The 19,790-nt window shown below is 41.7% G+C and overlaps 1 protein-coding gene across 3 annotated transcripts in view; it reads right to left on the bottom strand.

The window, feature by feature from the left end:
- The window catches only part of sox5 (SRY-box transcription factor 5), a gene marked incomplete in the record, with an annotated part of 113,754 nt that overhangs the window by 84,397 nt on the left and 9,567 nt on the right, over positions 1-19,790 (bottom strand). For all 3 annotated transcript variants that reach the window (XM_024294645.2, XM_024294646.2, XM_024294648.2), the window contains 1 exon segment: positions 13,833-14,055. In XM_024294645.2, coding sequence (XP_024150413.1) covers positions 13,833-14,055 — 223 coding nt within the window.

Below are 19,790 nucleotides of genomic sequence, written 5' to 3'. Positions count from 1 at the left end.
GGGGGGGGGGGGTTCCGGGGAGATGCTTGTCTTTTAACATCTGGCTCAAATAAGGCTGGGTCAGTCTGCGGGCTGGGGTCATGACCCCTGAGGCAGACAACACAGACACCACCACTTCATCCACAGGCCCCGCCTTCTGACCAGCCAGCCAGGGGTTAATTAACTGGGACCCTGCAGCTTCAAAGGCTGACAAGCAGCCCGGCTGATCGGGCAGATGAGTGACCGGCTCCCTGAAAGGATGTCTCACCGGCGGGGGCAGAGCCCCCCACTCCCCCCGCCTGGCGAGCCGAGAGACTCGCTGACTTGTTGCTCTGCGGTGACTCGCGTCCTCAGAATGGGCAGTTTGTGACTATTTGCTTTATGTACTCTCACTGCCACTTCCTAGGAAGAGCTCGGCGGCAGCACCCACACCTCCAGTCGGGCCCTTAACACCCGGCTACAACTGGACCCCAGATACACAACTTTATCCGTGTCTGTGAATTCAGCAAAAACAGATAACTTGCTCATGCATGTCAAAAAGATGATACAAGAAAAATATAACGATAATCATTGCACTGCAAAAAGTGAAATGTCAGTGAGATAAACATCTTAAAACAAGAATATACATGTTTATTGTTATAATGGAAAGAAAATTCTTCTGACTTTGTAGCTTGTATGCCAAATTATTTCTCTTATTTTAAGAGTTTTGGTATTTAATAATCTCAAGACATTAAGGCTTGTTACTAAGATTTAATTGTGAGTAAAAAAAACACTTGAAACTAGAATCTCAATAGTTACAACAGTAACATCTTCATTCGTTTTGCATTCATTCAAGAATTTCAAGTAAATCATAGTGAGAAAGGAATTGTGGTATCCTTTTGGAAGAATAGAAGTTCTATTGTTTTTAGCTTTTTGTCTGGTTTGAAGAAACAGATCCTAGTGGTTAGAATAACGTCAAGACAACCTTACTAGTAAAATCTTAATTAAAGAATCACTTTAAACATTTTCAGAAAATTAATTTTAGAAATTATATTTATATGGAGGAGAAATGATTTTTATGAGCTTGATATTAGTAAAAATATTTGTGGTTGCGATGAGGTCAGATACTTTTATTTGTTTGAAAAGTCTTGACAAGCCAGATTTTCTTGTTCTGTTGGTTTATTATAAGCAATATTTACCTTATTTTTGTACATTTTTCTTGTTTTTTAAAAGCAGACTTTTTGCAGTGTGCACTTTAATGTGCCTCCTGCATCTAGAAGTACAAATATTTACATTTATTGGACATTTGCTTTAATGCCAATATTTTTGAGGCAAAACTAAAATTAATCAAATAGCTTTTGCACAGTTTATGTTTCAACTGCCTGTAAAGGTGTTTATTTATATTCACTGAAAAAACCCTAGAAAATGACTGCTAACTACTTAGAGATGGACCCTTACATGCACACTTCCTTCTCCCTGCACTGCAGTTTGAGGTGTTTGTGACTTTCATTTTTCTTCGTTTGCATCTTTTTCACACTAGAAATACTTTGCAAAATAATTGAAAATACAGTGCAAATAAGGCACAAACAGCAAACTGTTAGGACACTTAATTCATCACTGATCTCCTGAGCCTTTAAGTAAGAGCACACGGGTTCAGCTGACGATGGGCTTTTCTACGAGTACACAGAGTAAAAATGTGTCCAAGTGATGCAGTGCAAAGCTTTCTTCCTTTTTCTACTCCTTAAGCGTACGTGCACAACACTTCTAGCTGCATAACTCGTCAACACAACTTGAGCCTAATCCGCCCGTTGTGTAGAGTTAACTCTGTCATGGTCGTGACAGAATTAGCATGTTAATGCCGACATCTGGAGCCCTCTCAAGAACGTGATACCTTTTTGCTGTTTGCCCCGGCACACCGTTGGAAATAAAAAGTCGCTTCGTTCCAAAAAAAAAAAGAAAATTGCAACATCCACCTACTCACAAAGTAACTGCTGGTATGTCTGTTTAATAGAAGATTGTTTCTTGGTGACTTTTTAGTCTTCCTTCTTCTTGCTAAGAAAAAGCAATTGAAAGTGCTGTTATTTATTTAAAAAACAACAAAAAAAAGGCTTGAACTTGGAGCACCAATTGCCTTCTGCAATGTGTTTTTGTTTCTTGAGTTCCTCTGCTGAAAAGTTTAGAATTTTTGTCCTTTTTTTAATCCATTTCATATCCTTTTGATAGAATAATTGAGGGACAAATAGAAGTTGACTCACTCCGCACAAAACTCATCAATCTAGTGGGCATTTTGCAGCATAAAAACATTCCTCTGCCTCTCCATGGAAATGACTGAAAAGATCAAGAAAGGGAAAACATAACGGAAAAAGAAAAAGAAAAAGAAAAAACAAACGGAGAGTTCATGAGGACGCTGAATAGATAATTCATGAATTTTAAGGATTTGGTTGATAAAGCTGAAGTGAATGAGTGGAATCCAAAAGGCTGGAACAGACAGACTCACACTCAAACCAGTGGACTCTAAAGCTACGTACTTGGAAACGTACTTTCAAGCCTTTTTTTAGCTCTCCATACAAAATATGCAGCCATAAAATGCAAATGTCAAACCATTTGACCAAGCGAGGACTTACGTGGCGTATGGATAATTATGTACAAGTATCAACTGTTCAAAGGTTGATCATGGAGGAGAAATGATTAACTCTGGTTTGTGCTCGGCTAGAATTCTATGACACCAAGTCTTTCATGTATCAGAATAGAGCTGTGTAAGAAAAAGTCAGGAGTAGAGCTGCCACAAAGGATTATTTTAATAGTCGACTAATCACCGATGATTTTCTCCGATTAGTCGACATATCGGACCATGCACAAACTGGATGTAAAACATCTTAACCATTAGCTTTAAACTAACTAAAAACTACATATATAGCATTACCTGTGATAATGTTAGTGTGAATGCTGTAAGATGAATTTGGCCGATGAAGATGCTAGTGCTGATAGCTGAAGATGCTAATTGATAGTTAAAATCGCTGAAGCTGATAGCTAGCTAAAATATTAACTAAATGCCAAATGCTGAATGTCATAACTTTCAGCTTTACTACACTCTGACTCTGTATAATATAAAGTAAACTAATCAACTATTAAATTAGTTGTTCGGCTATTTTATTAATCAATTAGTCGACTAATCGTGGCAGCCCTGGTCTGGAGCTAGATTCACCAGATTTGACATTTAGCACTAAACCTCTTCCACCTGTAGGTACGGAGATGTGCAATCGTTGGGTAGAGACAGTCTCGTGTGAACGCTAAGAGAATGCCCGTTTAGCGCATTCTTGAACACACATCATATGCTCGATGTGCGCGTCGTATGAGGAGCTCAACCGGAGCAGAAATGTTTTTGGGCAGCAGGCATAAGAAGTGGAGGACAGTCAAACTGTGAGTAGGTCACGTGTAAAACCTGGCTGATTCATGAACCTCAAGCCTTTGTCCTTAACTTAATGCCTCGCCGGGAGGGCAATAACACACACACAGGCGCACACACACACACCTCCAGGAAAACAACAGAGGCCTCTCTGCTAAGCTCCTTTATGCTGCTGTATTAGTGAAAAAGCTGGGCTTTTCCCCCAAAACACACATTTTGCCTTCTTAATATCGCTCATCTGAAGAGGGAAGAATGGCAGAATGGAGTTTCATCCCTCCTGATTGTCTTGTGCAAAGGCTGGGGGAGAGAATGCAACGCTGAAAAGCAGACGCACAACAATTCAATAAGAAAAAAGTGACTTGAATGCGCCTTTTATCGAGCCAACAATGGAGCCGCCCTACAATAGGCCTCAGGTTCGCCCCATGACGTGGTCTGTTTCTCATGCCACAAAGAGAGGGAAAGAAAGAGAGACCCAAAAGAAGAAAAAAACCCAGAATTGACTCGATTTGAATGGGGAGCCATGTCCATGATGATTCCCCTCCTCCGCCTCCTCCCAGTCAAGTTAACTGACACAGTGACACTGGCGGATCTGGAAACGGGGATTCATAAATCACGCCTCAGACACAAAGCCAAAAACAGAGTTTGAGTCTTTATTTCAACCTGGGGGGATGTGTCTAAAGATTTCATTTTCCTTGACAAAAAAAAAGAAAAAGGTGGCGAAGCATTAACACATGGAATTCAATTCTCCTTTTTTATTTTTTAGAAAGGTGTCAGCCTCATTCATCACAGCGTACCCTGCTTAACCCAAGTCAACAATGCACTTGGAGCTCCATAATGTCAGGACATCTTCAGTTCTCCAATTCTCTTCACCTTCTCCCCAAACACTAATTGAGACAAACACACGTGCAGCAGTTTCACATTCATTTATGTAAGTAAACAGTATTTTCTGCACAGCAGATCATAACGTGCACCGTCAGTGAACGCTCTGTTTTCAAACTTTTGTTATATCGGGCGAATCGAGACATTTTTAACAAAATGGCTTCAATATGGAGCCAAACTGGGGGCAATATTATTTGAAACACTAATAAAACATAATACAAATGTTTGGGTGTTTGGCCAAAAACATTTTAAATGTCAGAAAATGTTTTTGCTTTTTGAAAAATTTTGGACATTTCATTTTTTGGGGGGCCAAACACCAATATTTCTATTCAAAATCTTTTTTTTGCGTTTCAAACAATATTGACCCCAATTTATTTCCATACTTCAACATCAGCTGTTTTTTTTTTATTTTAACAGGAAGCCTTATAAGTTCATCTCATACTTTAGAAAATACAGTATTTACCAGCAGGAAATGACAGAGCACATGTGTCAAAGTCACGGCCCGGGGGCCAGATCCGGCCCTCCGGGTAATTCCATCCGGCCCTCCAGATCATTTTATTTTACTGTTATTAATGACCCGATGTTATCTTAAGCGTATTTCTAACTTGTATAGTTTTGACAAAATATAAGTTATTTAATGTTTAAGTTGATTTATTCTGGAATAATATTCCTGCCTTTTTATTATTCATAATTATGTTAAAAAATTATGGTTCCAAAGTTTTAAAGTCTTCATTCTGCTAGATTTTTGGACTATTTTGGCATTTACTAACATTTTCTCTGGCTGTTTAGGAGTTTAGCTAATTTTTCAGCTACATGCTAGCTGATTAGCCTAATTTAGGCTTTTTCAGCTTTTTAGGATTTTTTGAAATTTAACTATTTTTTTCAGCTATAAGCTAGCTGTTTTGGCTAACCTAACTTTTTGTTATATGTAGTTTTTAGGCTCTTTTGGCATTTAGCTAATATTTTAGCTGGCTATTAGCTTCAGTGTTTTCATCTATCAATTTCTGCATCTTCAGCGGCCAAATTCAGCTTACAGCATTCACATTAGGATTATCACAGGTAATGCTATATATCTAGTTCATAATTATGCTAAAAAGTTATGGTTTTAAAGTTTTAAAATGTAGTTGTGGAGTGTTCACTAAATGTTTACCCTGTTCGGTCCGTGACCTAGGGTGTGTTCTGGATTCTGGCCCCTGTATGATTGAGTTTGACACCCCTGACATGGAGGTTCTTCCACACCGGGCCTGTAAAACTGCTATTCAAATAGATATGTGTTGCAGTCTCAATGAAGGCTGGACATGCCATTGTTTCCACGGTGTGTTCTTGTGAATGTGTTTTACATACCCCCCTCCCCCCAGAGAGCAGAGGAGAAGGATTAAGTCAGTAAAGGAGCGAGGAGGGGGTGACTGATGGATGAACGAGAGACCCTCCACTCCTCTGGCTCTGTCTTTCTCCCTTTCAGTCGCGCTCTCCTTCTTGGTGGCAGGACGTATCCGCCCTTCCCATTGTCAGCCATTGGAGCGCACGGAGGCGTGAGGGAGCTCCGGCCGCTGCGTGCTTGTGTCGCACAATGGCCTTGCCTAAGTGCTGTCCCATAAAATGCCTCAGTGCTCTCAAAAAAACCTCAGCTTTTCCTTGGAAATAGATGAAGTGGCGCAGCGGCACACATGCATGAGTGTGTCCTCATGACTGCACAACTGTCACAGTTGAGCATTTGTGCTGGAGCTTCAGCCTCTACCGTCTGTGGATGTATGCCTACAGTAGTACTATAGGGGAGACTGGCAAGACTTAACCAGGCGGCTGCAAGTAAAAACAACGTTACCTGGTAACTTTAATGTACCAATTGATCCCCGTTGACTTTAGCGTCAAAAAGCCTAAAAACACAAAAAGACCAGCTAAATGAATGACTTCCAGCCAAGTTCTAATACCTGTTCTTTACTTCGCTGTATCGCGCTTCACTTTTTGCAGTCTCGCTGCTTCACAGATTTTTTTTCAGTGCAGCCTGACCTGAATGTTTTAAAGCGTTTTGTGTTCTCCTCCCTGATTGGCTGTGGACATTTGTCCTTCAACCTCCTCTTCAGTGTGTCTCCTGTACAGAACACAGTCATCGTACCACATCTACATAAACCTTTCATCACAATCAGATCTTTGTTTTCATTCTATAATCCTGGACTCTTTTTTAAGGAGGTTTAAACTTTCAGAGTTTAAACAAGAGAGAAAAATGAAAATGTTCATGTCTGTGTGATAAAGTCTACAGTGAGTGGTTTTACAGCCTTAAAACATCTGTAATCCTATCACAGATTTGACCTATAATGACCTATTGGTCATTATTCCTACGATAAAAGATTTTCATTATTGAAAAGGATTTCATTCAATTCAGTTCAGTTCTATTTATATAGCCCAATATCACAAGAAGAATTGCCTCATTGACGTCAAAACTGGCCAAGACTGCGACACCTAAAGAACGAAAAAACTGGCAACAAATTGGTTGATTTGACCCAATGAGGCTCGTCTTCCTCCCACATCAGTCACTGGTTCTGATCAAGCCCCAAATTTGAAGTAAAAAAATATTCCAGAACCTTAACGACCACTAGAGGCTCCAATTCCCCGTTGACCTCTACGTTAAAAGGTCAGATTAGGACTAGGTTATAAACTTTTAACCTCGTGCTCTTATCCAGATGACCCCCCCTTACGTTAATGCTTGATCCCTCCTATGACAACGGTGGGCAGGATTTTATGTCTGCAACAGACACCAGTCAAAATCAAAAATTGTTGGGAAATCAAAGTTCAGCAGTAACATCATCAGCGGTCAAATTCAGTTCAGTGTTCACACTAGCGTTATCACAGGTGATGCTATAGATCTAGTTCATAATTATGTTACAAAGTTATGGTTTCTAAGTTTTAGAAGTGTTCAATAAATGTTTATCCTGTTCGTCCTGTGACCTAAGGGTGTTTTGGATTTTGGCCCCCTGTGTGTTTGAGTTTGACTCCTGTGGTTTACACTGTCTTTTGTAATCCAGGCCAACATCGCAATAACAATACATTTTATTGTGCTTTCCTAATGCCTAATGTGCATATGTGCAGAATAAAAGTTCAAAAGTAACGACTGTAAATCTTTTTCATCTACTTGAACATTTCAAAGATGAAAAATAGTGAGAAAAACAAATAATCTAAACTTACAGTAAATTGTTCAGTGAATTCAGTAGACTCTTTTTTCTCTTGTCGGATCATGTTTTAAACTATAGTAAGATCCTTCCCATCGGTCTTTTAACTATGACTTGTTGTTTTTAGTCAAAATTAAAAAAAAGCCTGCGTGCAGATCGGCAGGAGCTTTTTAAAAATGAGGTGTAGCAAGCCCGCCCCCACTTCCCGTCCTATATCTGATTACACTTTCTATTGTTAGCTGACAGCTCCTCTTAACATTAGATGTACAACAAAACAGAGAGAAATATTATTGCTGATCCAGATTCCAGCTCAGACGGTGATGGATCTGTTTTTCTGACCGTGGACACATCAGAATGGGGCGGAGCAGGAAGCTTGTAGCCTCATACAAGCTAGAACATGCTAAAACAGCATTTCCATCGAAGCGGGTCTTTGAAGTGGACCGAGTAAACTCCAGTCGACGTGTCTGGCCAATACTATGGGTGACATGTATTGTACTTGATTTTGGAAGGATTAGGTAAGAAAAGCCCTAATTTCTGTCTATTTCTGTAGTCCAGTAATAAACAATCTTCTTAACTCCCCTTTTGCATAAACATTCAGTCGCAAAGTGTTTCCGGGGGGGTCGCTCTGTAATGGCATTTAAGCCGAACGCATTGGGTAAAGGTTCAGACAGATGAAAGCGTCCCTCTAAAACTAGTGGAGAACGGTTGTTTATCCCTGGTTCCAGCTGAGGCCGAGCGCTAAAAGGAAGAAAGCGGTCCCAGAGGCCGACGAGCCCCAGCGACGGGTAGCTGGAGCTGGGTAGCAGGGGGTCAACAGACGGGTCCAGAGATGGAGCTCAGCTGGCACTTAATGCGTAAGCCACTTTACAGTTAACGCCGGCGTGCAGCGAGACGAGGAGCAGAAAGGCGAGGGGATGAGAGGAGGAATGAGGCTGAGTGTCTGGTGAAAGTCCAGGGCAGTGGAGGCACCACTCCAGGGGCCCAGAGGAACATCTGTGCCCCATTTAGCAAGGCTTCTTCTCCTTTAAATTCCCCTCATTATCCGTCTATCTATTTATTTATCTATGTGTTTCAGGGGCAACTTTTCCTCCACCGCCAGGTTAAGTGATTATTAGCAGGCCTTGCTCTGCACTCCGAGAGGCCACAAGAGGTTAAACGGCGTGTCCGAGGGAGCTGACCAGGTGTGTGCGTCCACTCTCCTCGTGACGCTCTGCCCCAATTACTTCAGGTAACGGCGGCGCGAGCGGCCCGGCCGTGACACGGGGGCGGAGTCGTGACATCCTCAGCGCGTGCCGGAGCGCGGGTCTCCTGGGGAGCAGGTGGCCGTCGGAGAGAGACAGGAGATAAATGGCGAGAGCAGGAGAGCAGCGGAGCCCGGTTGGGCCGGTCCATGAGGGACGACGCGGCGAGTCATTTATTAGGGGCCAGCACACAAACACACACAAATGCAACGGACCACTACCAGATATCTGCACACACAAGTGAATATGCAAGCAACACTGACCTAGTATCTACCACTCGCCATTCATCTAGTCTAAGTAGAGCAACACTAGCCACAAAGTAAATCTTTCAAACTTAATGTTAGACTTCCCTCTGTGTGTGTGTGTGTGTGTGACGTCTACCTCGAGGCCAGCCTCCCATAAACCTCTCCTTTTCTGTTTCGAGATGTTTATCGCTTTCTGACCCATTTTTGCGCCTTCGTCCCTTCGTTCGCGTTGCTCCTGGTGTTAATGGTGCGACACTTTGACTGTGTGTGTGTCATCGATCCAGCTGGAAGCAGTGTTCTCTGTGTGTGTGTGTGTGAGGCAGAGCGCTAATATTCCAGGCCTTTCATAATGATTAAAGCCTTCATTAAAATTTCATCCCAACCTGCTGTTTTCTGCTAATGGCCTTTGTGAGCCGCACAGCCAAACAATAGCTCGCCCCGGCTTCAGAAAAGGGATTTCTATCTCAATGCTGCCCCTAATCATTGCTTTCCACTCCAGCCCTTCATTTCCCTTCTGTTCTTCCTTCGTCTTTTCAGTTTTTTTCCTCCATGTGTTCAAAGTCTGGAGGGCCAAAGCTCAGTTTGGATGCTGAGCTAAATGGTAAGACGTCTCTCCATCACCTCCTTCCCTCCATCTTTCCGTCACCCTGCCCTGGCTGAGTCATACAGATCCATTATTGTTATATTTTCTCTTTTCTTTTTTCACCGTGGGGCCGGTTCATGAGGTCCAGTGAAGAGCGAACAACCCAAAACACACCTCAATTACAGCTCCACAAACAGTCCAGTTCTTTTTCTCTCTCCTCTCTTTTTAAATAAAAACGTGGCACAACAGGCCTCTTTATTGACTGAAATAAAAACAAGCAGACGGCGAGAGCTGACCAGCCGCTGCGGACGCTTTTGAAAGCCTCACAGAAAGGCCTGGAAAATAAGGTTAGTGCAGTTTGAAATGAAAGCCTGTTGATGCGGCAAGGAAGCATAATACACAGGAAAAAGCATAAAGGCAAATCCACACGGCACGGCGGCGCTCTTCTTTCACCTCGTGGTCATGGTGTCACTCGTAATTGAGGCAGCTATCTTGGGGATGATTGAGTGCAAACCTTAGTGCACCGCAGCAGCACAGTTGGGAGAGACGAGGATCAAAAAAAGCGTGGAGGTGGATAAGAAAAAAGTATCAGTTGTTCTGAGATGCATCTGCTTTATAGATCTTTGCAGGTCCGTTCCTTTCTAAAGAACGGAGGCTTTGAAAGCCAGCTCCAGCGGGGTTTCTGCTCCAGCTGACCTCTGGCTGTTTGGAAGGGTCCTGTTTGTGTCTGCTGAGCACCTCCAGAATAAAATGTTTATTTTTTTCTTCTTCTTAGAATCGCTTTTCTTTATTTGAAATTTTAACCCCTTAAACAAAATTTACCAGCTTTTGAGCTCAAGTTCGGTCGATTTTTTGATAGAAAACTGTAGGAGTAAAGTTTTTTATTAATAAGGAAAAACTACGCAGTTGTTGTCGCATCATGTTGCCAGAAAAAAATACATTTTGTTCTTTATAGAAAGATGTCTACACACAATTTACAGCCCATTTTGAATTATTTTCACAATTGAAGTTGCTGGAGAAATAAGGATGTCCAAGCTGTCTTTATCGTTTCAAAACGTCCAAACCTTGATTGACTTATTTTCCTGACACATTCTGATGCTTTCTCTATCATCACTTTCACCCAAAGGGGGAATACCTGTAAGGGAGCTCCACATAAGCATCATTACATGGTTTCTTTGTGACTTAAGCCCTCATTTATGTGCTAAGCGAGCCTTGGCCGCCGGCTCTATTCCCTGCAGTTAGCCTGAGGCTACTTTTAGGAATGAAAAGCCGCGGCTAATGGGGCTAAGCTAAGCAGGCCTTGGGCTAAACTCTGGTTTGCCTTCCTAAGCTGTGTGAACAGGGTTTAAAATGATCATGAAGGCCTAACATACGAGTGGAAAGGCAGGAAAATGTTACTGAAATGAACATTGATATTACCATTCTGATCATATTTAACACACATTTCTGAGACCCCTATGTCCTTAGCATGATCCTAACCTTCCTAATAAAACCCCTTTGTGTAGGGCACATCGCATTATAAGGTGCACCAACAATTAGTGCTGGGCGATAAGACCATACATATCGTGTGGGCGAAAGAAAAGTGTCTATCGTTCTATTTCTCTTCTATCGTTTATATCGTTTCTAACCTAATTTGATCAATTATTACGCCAAATATATCATTTAACAGCCTGAGACAATTGCACAAGTGTTGCCTTGTTAGTGTGTACACAAAAGATTCATATTGGTGAAAATAAAGAAAAAAAGAGATTCTTTACAGAGAAACTCCATCTTGTGGTTTTGCAACATAAAGCTGCTTTACGTTCTTTGATTCGCACTTACGTGAGTTTTACAACAGAGTTTACGTTACTTAACGACGGACGCGGAACAGCTACAAGTTGTTTCCCCGGAGTTGGAACAGACAGATACAGCGATGCAGGCAGCCAAAGAAGAAGCACTTTCAGCTAAAGAGAGTCTGTGATTTGATTGCATTTTGGATTCAAGATGTCCGACGATGAACAGAAGACAGTAATATGTAAATTATGAAACTATGCTAGGAGGCTATTCAAGCGCCGATGCTAACACAACAAACCTCTATCACTCCAAGAAAGCCCACGAAAATGAACATAAGATTACAAAAATAAGAGATAAATCAAGCTGTAACAAGTATTTGAGCACTCGGATTCTAACTATCTGCTCTAAAAAATTTGAGTATGAATATTCACGACGTCCAAATCGCTGATTCACCACCTTTATAAATATAGTAGAGTATAGTAAATCATCATGTAGTAAAATATTGATTTCTCTGAAATACAGAATAATGTTGAATTTTAATTTATGAACTAAAACAAAGCTGAATGAGCGGCGCTGCTGTCACCGGAGGTAAACAAATCTTCAAAATAAAGTGTTCATGAAGCTTCCTGTTTTCAAAGTAAAACTACCGCCTTTCAAAAATGAGACTGAACTTGTGCTCACTGACATAAGTCCTGCAAAAAAATTAATGGGATTTTTTTAGAGATTAACTGTAAATATACTTTGTTGTTGTACATCGTGATACATATCGTTATTGTGATATAAAATAATTTTTATGGTGATAAACGTTTCTTTTCATATTGCTCAGCACTGCCGTCAACGAATGGCCAAATTTCAAATGTATGTCATGTAAGGCGCACTGAACTATAAGGCACATAAAGCAAGAAAAAAAGTCATAGCATTGTCCATCAGTCGTAGAGACTTTATTGACAGCGTTCACAGTAACTCTAGAACTTGTTTATATAGCTATACACTAACTATTTTAGAAGCCTATTTACGATACTTGTAACTCCCAACCTTGCTTACAAGATATAAAAAATAGACTAATACTGCTACAACAAACAATACTGTAACCATGCTAACCCCCAAACTGGTTAGTAGTGCATTAACAACATTTTTAGACTTCCTACGCATTAGCTATATTTACAAAAACACCCAACCTTGCTAGTAACAAATAAAAAAACAGTCTGCAAAGTTACACGTAAGGGACGTGTTCATTACAACATCCAACCCTGTTAGAAACACACACAAAAAACTGCCCGACACCGCTACGCGTTAGCCACGTTAGCATTTTCACAGTAACACCCATACTCGTTTGGAACTCGAAAAAAGCCCAACAGACTGACGTTTTGACACAGCGCCACATGCATTTTAGAATCGCTTCAACATCAGTTAAAACCAGAATAATCCCATACAAGAAAACTTCAGATTATAAGATACCCTGCAGCTTTTTGAGAAAAATACGGCTTTTAAAGTGCATATAAAATACTGCTACTTGGTCCTGTAGTTCATCATTTCACCAGGGGCAGAAGAAGGGCTTTTCCTGCTCATTTTAAAATGGTCGTTTCCAAAAAACAACTTTTGGTGGGAAAAGCTTTTGTCAATTTTCAAAACTTTACAGTAAGTATGTCTCATCTATTGTTTTTATTTCTTTTTTCAATGACTACTTGCTGTATTAAAAGAACGCAAAATTTGTAAACAATTATTTGTTTTAATAGATGCTATCTATATTTCACTATAAAAGTTTATGTTGCAAAATGTTTTCGTGAATTTCTCATTGGAAGTCTATGGGTACTGGACGCAGTATTCCCTCCCCCCAAACAGGAAGTACCCGCTGGTCCCAGAAAGCCAAAACTTTAGAGAAATAATTACTCAGTCACCCTGTTTGTCAGAATAACCGTTCTTGCTCTAGCATCTCTTTTCAACCTCTTCGTGATATATATATGTATATTTTTAAGATATATTTTCTTTATCACATATATTAAAGTTATAAATGGACCAATAAGATGCTTCAATTTAAACATGTGGTGCCCTCTGACCCCACGTTCAAAACATTTGATTAACAGTCTCCTGAGCCTGCTTTCACTGGAAGGGGTGTGGCTTTCAAACAAGCTCACTCCTGATTAGTGAGAGTGGTTGCCATGGAAACGATGACTCAGACCGACTCAGACCAATCACTGCTTACCAACAGCGTCTGGTCCCAAAATGGTGTAAACTCTGTACTGTGGAAAACGGGTGACTAAATGGACTTCATTGTGCTTTTTCCATATACTGTCAATGGGATTTCACTAAAGGTTAAAAAACATTTTAATTCTCTCTTAATTTTGAAATGTATATTTTTTATGTCACATCTCTGATGTAGCGAGCTTTTACAAACCCACACGTTCGACAGGCAGGCTCTGCTAAACGAGTGTGAAGGGTAGAAGTCCCAAAAGACGAGGGGCTTCCTCTTTTCTGAAAGCGAACAGACGTAGCAGAGAACCAGAACGGGAAGAGGAACTAAGAGGAGTGAAAGCGCAGAGCCGGACCACAGTCCCTTCAAGATCACAGCCTCTCATCACTGACCTTCTGGCTCGTTTTTGATCAGCTCCTCCATCTTGCGTTGCTTTAGTGTGTCCACCACGTCCGCCAGGCTGCCCTTTCGCCTCTCAGGGGTCCCGAGGGGTCCCACGCCGAAGCCCCCGTCGCTGCAGGGGCGTCCCCCGCCAACGCCCTCCTCTTTACCCGGTGAGGTAGCATTGTGCTGAGGGTAAGGACTCAGGGAGCTTCCCTTGGTGCTGTCATGCTCCTGGAAGGTTAAATAAGAAAAATGAAAGAATATTTATTAGCAAAAAGTTGGAGAGTAACTTAAAATCCAGGAGGAGTTGGCCCTCATTAGCTTTCTATCCAACTTTTATTTCCTGGTCTTATATCTCAGAATCTTTCATTTTAGGCCAGTTATCCTTCGTTTTCCTTGCATCCTCTGGAATCTCCATTTGACTGACTTGGAGGTGCTTAACAGAGCGGCAGCATTTAGAGACTCCGCTCTAAAGAGTTGATCACAAAGCCTTCAGCGGCACGCTTTGAGGGACGGCCAAAGCTGCGGCGCATCATCCGGCGCCCAACTTTCAGAGCTGCTTCGCCTTTGTCTCCACATTTATGACAATTAATGCTGAGAGAAAAAAAAAACAAACATATGATGTGTTTCTTATGAGGGAAGAAAGTTCTGGAGCTGCATCAAATCATTTCCGTTTAAAAAATGGACGGCTTCACAAACGTTTTCACTAAATCACTGATCCTGTTTGCAAGCTGTCATGACTACTAATTATCCTGCAGTTTTTGCCTCTCAAACAGACTCGCTTTACGAGACTGTTCCTCCCCAAAATATGTGTAAAACTATCAACTGATGGCAAAACATCTATGCGTTAAATCAATCTAAGGCTACGTCAGAATTCCCACCCTAATCCCTAACTCAAGGGTCTGCAACTTTTAACACTAAAAGAGCCATTTGGTCCAATTTCTTACAGACCAGAACCCAATAAAAGAGCCACAAAGTCTCACTGTCTCGTAAAAAATGCTCAATATTTATGCTTTTTTGTCACGGAAAATTGATGCATAAATGTAATTAAAATATTACAATAATTAAATCAAAAAAGTGTCTCAATGTTGGTATATATATATACTGTATATAAAACAGTTGTAACCTATTTTACTTTTGACTAGTTCCTTTCAGAATAAAATCAAAAGCTCCTCGTGCTGCAGCAGCTCTACTTCAGTTAAAAGACAGTCAAACGTGATGTTTTTATCATTAGGATTGTGTGCCACCATCATTTTTTCCCTTTTACTCTCAGGTAGAAATAACATATTAGTAGAATCTATTTATTAAAAAAAAAAAAAATTCAAAAACATTTAGAATAAAATTGTATTTTCATTCCATAAGATGTGAGGCACAAAACACACAACTCTAAATCATTTTGTATCATTTTAAGCTTTTGTTCTAAACTTTAACAACTTTAGTGTAATTTACCAAAATAAAACATCGTCTAGAGACTTTTATTTTACTCGCTATAAATTAAAAACACAAATTTGATAAACATTTCTACAGAAACTTTTTTTTTCATAGTTGTTTGACACGTTAAAAATCTAAGTACAAATGACAAAACTTAAAATAACTGATCTATTATTTATTCAATTTTTTTGAATTTTTCGTTAAAGCTAAAAAGCCACAATAGAGAGATAAAAGAGCCACAGGTTACAGACCCCTGCCCTACCTACTAGAAAACTATCTAGTGCTCTGGATTTTAAAAGCACTTTGAACACCTTGCTCACTACTTTTCTTTTGTTTTTCTAAACACCGGATTTGACGTCACTGATTTGACGAAGTGAAAATCAAAAAAATACGAACATTTCATGATGTTTATTTATGACTCCACTGTGTTCTGATGATTAAGAAATGTGAGTGGTTTATTCAAAAATCACATTTAAACAAGTTTTCCGCAAAAATGGTTCGACTGCAATGAATTGTGGTCTGTATTTGCTAATGTAAAGCACATCAATGCACGCCAGTTTTTGTAAAAACTTCTGGGAAATTTCTACTGTACTTGATTTTGGAATTAGTTGATTCAGACAGCACTAGAAAATGGTGAACACACTATAAAGAGAATTCAGACATAGCCTAAGTTTCTCATCTTCCAGAAAAACCCAAATCCATCCATTTTCAGAACCAGCAGTATCCCTTTTGGGGTCATTGGGTTGCTGGAGCCTATCCCAGCAACTGTTGGGCAAAAACAGGGTACATTCTGTTAAGAGTGCCAATCCACTCATACACCTATATAGAGGATTTACCTATGAAGCATGTTTTAGTCTGTGGGAGGAAGCGGGGGAAACCCACACATGGAGAACATGCAAACCCCAGCCCAGCCGGGACTTGGACCAGCGAGAAACCACGCCACTTCCAAAAAACCCTCCTGCTTATATAAAGACGGCTAATCCTGCAGAGGTAACAAAGCTAATTGGCAGCTTCTGTAACTAACATTTCAGATCTTAATCTGCAGCCGAGTGTTTGCCTCCACCGTCGGACTCAACAGGTTAATTAAAGAGGAGGCGGGACGCCGTCAGCTGCCTGAAGCCCTTGAGCACACGCATTGCATGCTCTCTCTCGAGGTCTTTTAAGGTGTGCTGCCGGATTACAACAACAAATGAGTCAGTGAGTCAGCCGGGCTGTCAGCTCAGCTCTTCGTGGGCACGAGGGTCAATGGTCCATGGGGTTAATCTTTGGCTAATCTCGCTACAGTCCGGGGCCGCGCCACCTGAGACAGCGGCACACATTGGCAGGAGAGCGCAGCGGCTCGCTCTGTGTGTAGGCGGGAGCCACTCACAGAGACTGAAGTGCATTGCTGCTATACTGAACACACTATGGTTCATTCAGCCACAGATCTAATCATTAACTCAGAGGCTGCAGGCTGATACCACGCTCCCGCTTCACAATGAGCTAATCAACATGTTATTGTTTACTGTGCTCCGGAAAGTGATTGTTTACATCAAGGTATTGAGCCAAGAAAACGGTCAGGATTTCAGCTGGAGTTGATCAAACTCCTTGGGGGTGTGTGTTGGAGTGTGTGTGTGTAGGTGTGTGTATGTGTGCGTCTTCTGGGTGATCAATAATTCACTGATCCTTTCCTCTGCATTCCTGCATTCCTGGCCTCAACCACTGAGAAAAGAGAGACCCTTAAGAAGAGCTGCCATGATTAGTCGACTAATCGATGACTAATCGACTATTTTAATAGTCGATTAGTCATTACTTTATATTCTATGGAGTCAGAGTGTAGTTAAGTTAAAAGTTATACTGACATTCTGCTAGCTTTTTGGACTATTTTGATATTCATTAAGGTTTTTTAGGCTGTTTTGGAGTTTAGCTAATATTTCAGCTGGATGCTAGCCATTTTAGCTAATTTAGGATTTTTTTTGTTTGTTTTTTAGGTTAATTTGGCATTTAGCTAATATTTTAGCTGGCTATCAGCTTCAGCGTTTTCAGCCATCGGCTTCATTGTTTTTTTTATTTTAGGTCGACATCTTAAAAACGAGCTAGTCGTAGAAGGGTCCAACACTGTGCAGCCGAGCACTTCAGCAGCTGGATGGATGCAGGACTGGTGCACAGAAACCGGGCTTTGATTCCTGATCAGCTGAATCCAGTGTGGGTCCTCGAAGACCCTTCACACTAACGCCTGGTTCACATCGGACGCGGAAGCGCCGCGGAGCAGAGTGTCCACTCTCTCTCCAGCCCCTCCCCCACTCTGGAGTCGGGCCACTACGTTGTTCTGTGTGTGTGTCTTTTTGTGTGTGTGTGTGTGTTGTGATTGTATGTTTATCGTCATCTCTACAGTTTGTTTAGATCTAAAAACATGAACACATTTGTCAATCGCTGCATTTTATTGTGAAAATGTATTAAATTTGGAAAATAAACTGGATTTTCTCATCTATCTTGATGCGACTTCCTGTCAGAATTGACACGGATCGCTCGCGGACAAAATAGACCAGACTCTGAAACGATCCGCTCCACGCCGCAAAGCTTCCCCAGAGGACCACTTCTACGTCCAGTGTGAACCAGGCATAACGGTCACAGGAGGTCTGGGTCTCTGTGCCGGCCCCCAGCCTGGATCAAATACAGGCTTGTGTCAGGAAGGACATCTGCCGTAAAGCTCCCTGCCACCTGTGTGAATCATAGGAAGCTGACTGGCCGTGGCGACGCCTGAGGCGACCTGCCGAAAGGGGAATAACATCTATCAAGTAATTCCAAACACAGTTTTTAGAAAGTGCTGTGGGTTGCATATTATGACAGCAACCTGCAGGATGGTGGAACAGAGAATTTGGGCAGGTCTTGGGACATGCCTTAAACCTCTTTGACATCTATGTCTCTCTAGAGTTCATTCAGTTCTGCCGGAATTTTTTCAAATTCTAATCACAACGGGCTACGGTGCAGATTAAAACATGCTATGTGACACCAAGGGGAGCAAAAAGAAGAAAAAAAAATCAAAGATCAAAACTGGAGAAAGAGGGAGGAACGGTGTCATTAGAGGAAATGAGAGGAGAGCGCTCTGACAGAGGCAGAGCAAAGGGGGAAGGCAGCGGTCACACCTGTCACATCCCATTTATCTAATCCAGCGCCTACTTAAAACAGCCGCACTCCTTTGGAGAAAGATGTCGCGCAAACAAAACAAACAGAACAAGAATCTGGAGGTGTGGGGGGGTCTCTGCGGGGAGATGTCATCTGGCTGCGTCCAACAATGAAGGTCATCCCCCAATCAAAGAGAATTAGCTAGGAGAGGCGCTACAGTGAGGCAGCAATTATGCGTGAACTCCGACAGGAAGCTGAAATGTCTTAAGCCTCGTCCGCGCCAACATCCCGGACATTTAATCCAAAACCATCAAACCGACACATTCTCTGATGTAAATTTGCGTCACTTTGAGCATGTTTGTGTGCGTTCAGGTTCCCAAACTTTTCCTCCTCAAACATGCATTTATGCATGAGTACCAACTGGAAAGGCTCCTCTCAGCCCGTGTGCGAGTAGGGTTTTTTTTTTTTTTTTTTTTTTTGCCATTTTGGTGCATATATGTGTGACACTGTCAGAGCACATAGCCTGTAGGTGTGTGTGTGTATATATGTATTTATATGCACTGGATGTGGCAGACTGGCAGTGTGGGCGGTTCTGCCTTTAGTTTGCAGATGTCAATTCTCTTCCAAATGACTGGAACAAAGTAAAAATTGCGCCTGACTCTCTTTATCCTTTTACTGCCTCTGCAATGGAACCGAATTAAACAACTTTTGTCTTCTTAAGCTCATCTGTGAGGGGAGGCTGGTTCAAAAAACACCAAACTCTTGCCAAAAAAAGGGGAAAAAAATATCTAAATTCTGTCTTTTTCCTGCAGCCAGCACAGATGCTGCTGTTTGTCTTTTACTTTATTTTTTGAACTAAAAAAAACTCCCGTCCTCCTTTTTCGTGCCATCCCCTGACATGTCTCAGGCTGTGAAAGGTGCACGTGTGAAAAGCGATATTTAACGCCTGGTGCGTCGCTTTGCATCAAGACACGGACATGTAGGACGAGCTGGAAAACAGCTGCTCGTCTAAAATTACGTGCGAGCGCGTCGACAACCAGGAGGGTGTCACTGATCGCCGCCTGCAGGGGGGTGAGACTCAGGTCTGCGCCAGGGCTGCCAATCTCCACCAGATAGTACTTAACAAACCTCACAACATGCCGCCAAACACACACACAGAGGCAGGAAATCCCTTTACATGCCACGGCTGAACGCAGACACTTGTGATTTCGGGGACCCCTCAGGCTGGGACAGGAAACACACTTTGTCTTCATGTCACAATGATTCGTCTGAAGCAAAAGTGCGCCTCTGAATCGGGAAAATCCTCATCTTTTTATGATTTTCCCAAACTTCCAACAGCCTCTTTAGCTGTAATGAGCCCGTCGCTGATGACAGGCAGAGCGCTTGCTGATTCATTCACTGGCATGAGGGATGAAGTGTGACCGCCGCGC

The sequence above is a fragment of the Oryzias melastigma genome, linkage group LG23, assembly GCF_002922805.2.
Source record: "Oryzias melastigma strain HK-1 linkage group LG23, ASM292280v2, whole genome shotgun sequence".
NCBI lineage: Eukaryota > Metazoa > Chordata > Actinopteri > Beloniformes > Adrianichthyidae > Oryzias > Oryzias melastigma.
This window is presented reverse-complemented; position numbering and strand designations above follow the sequence as displayed.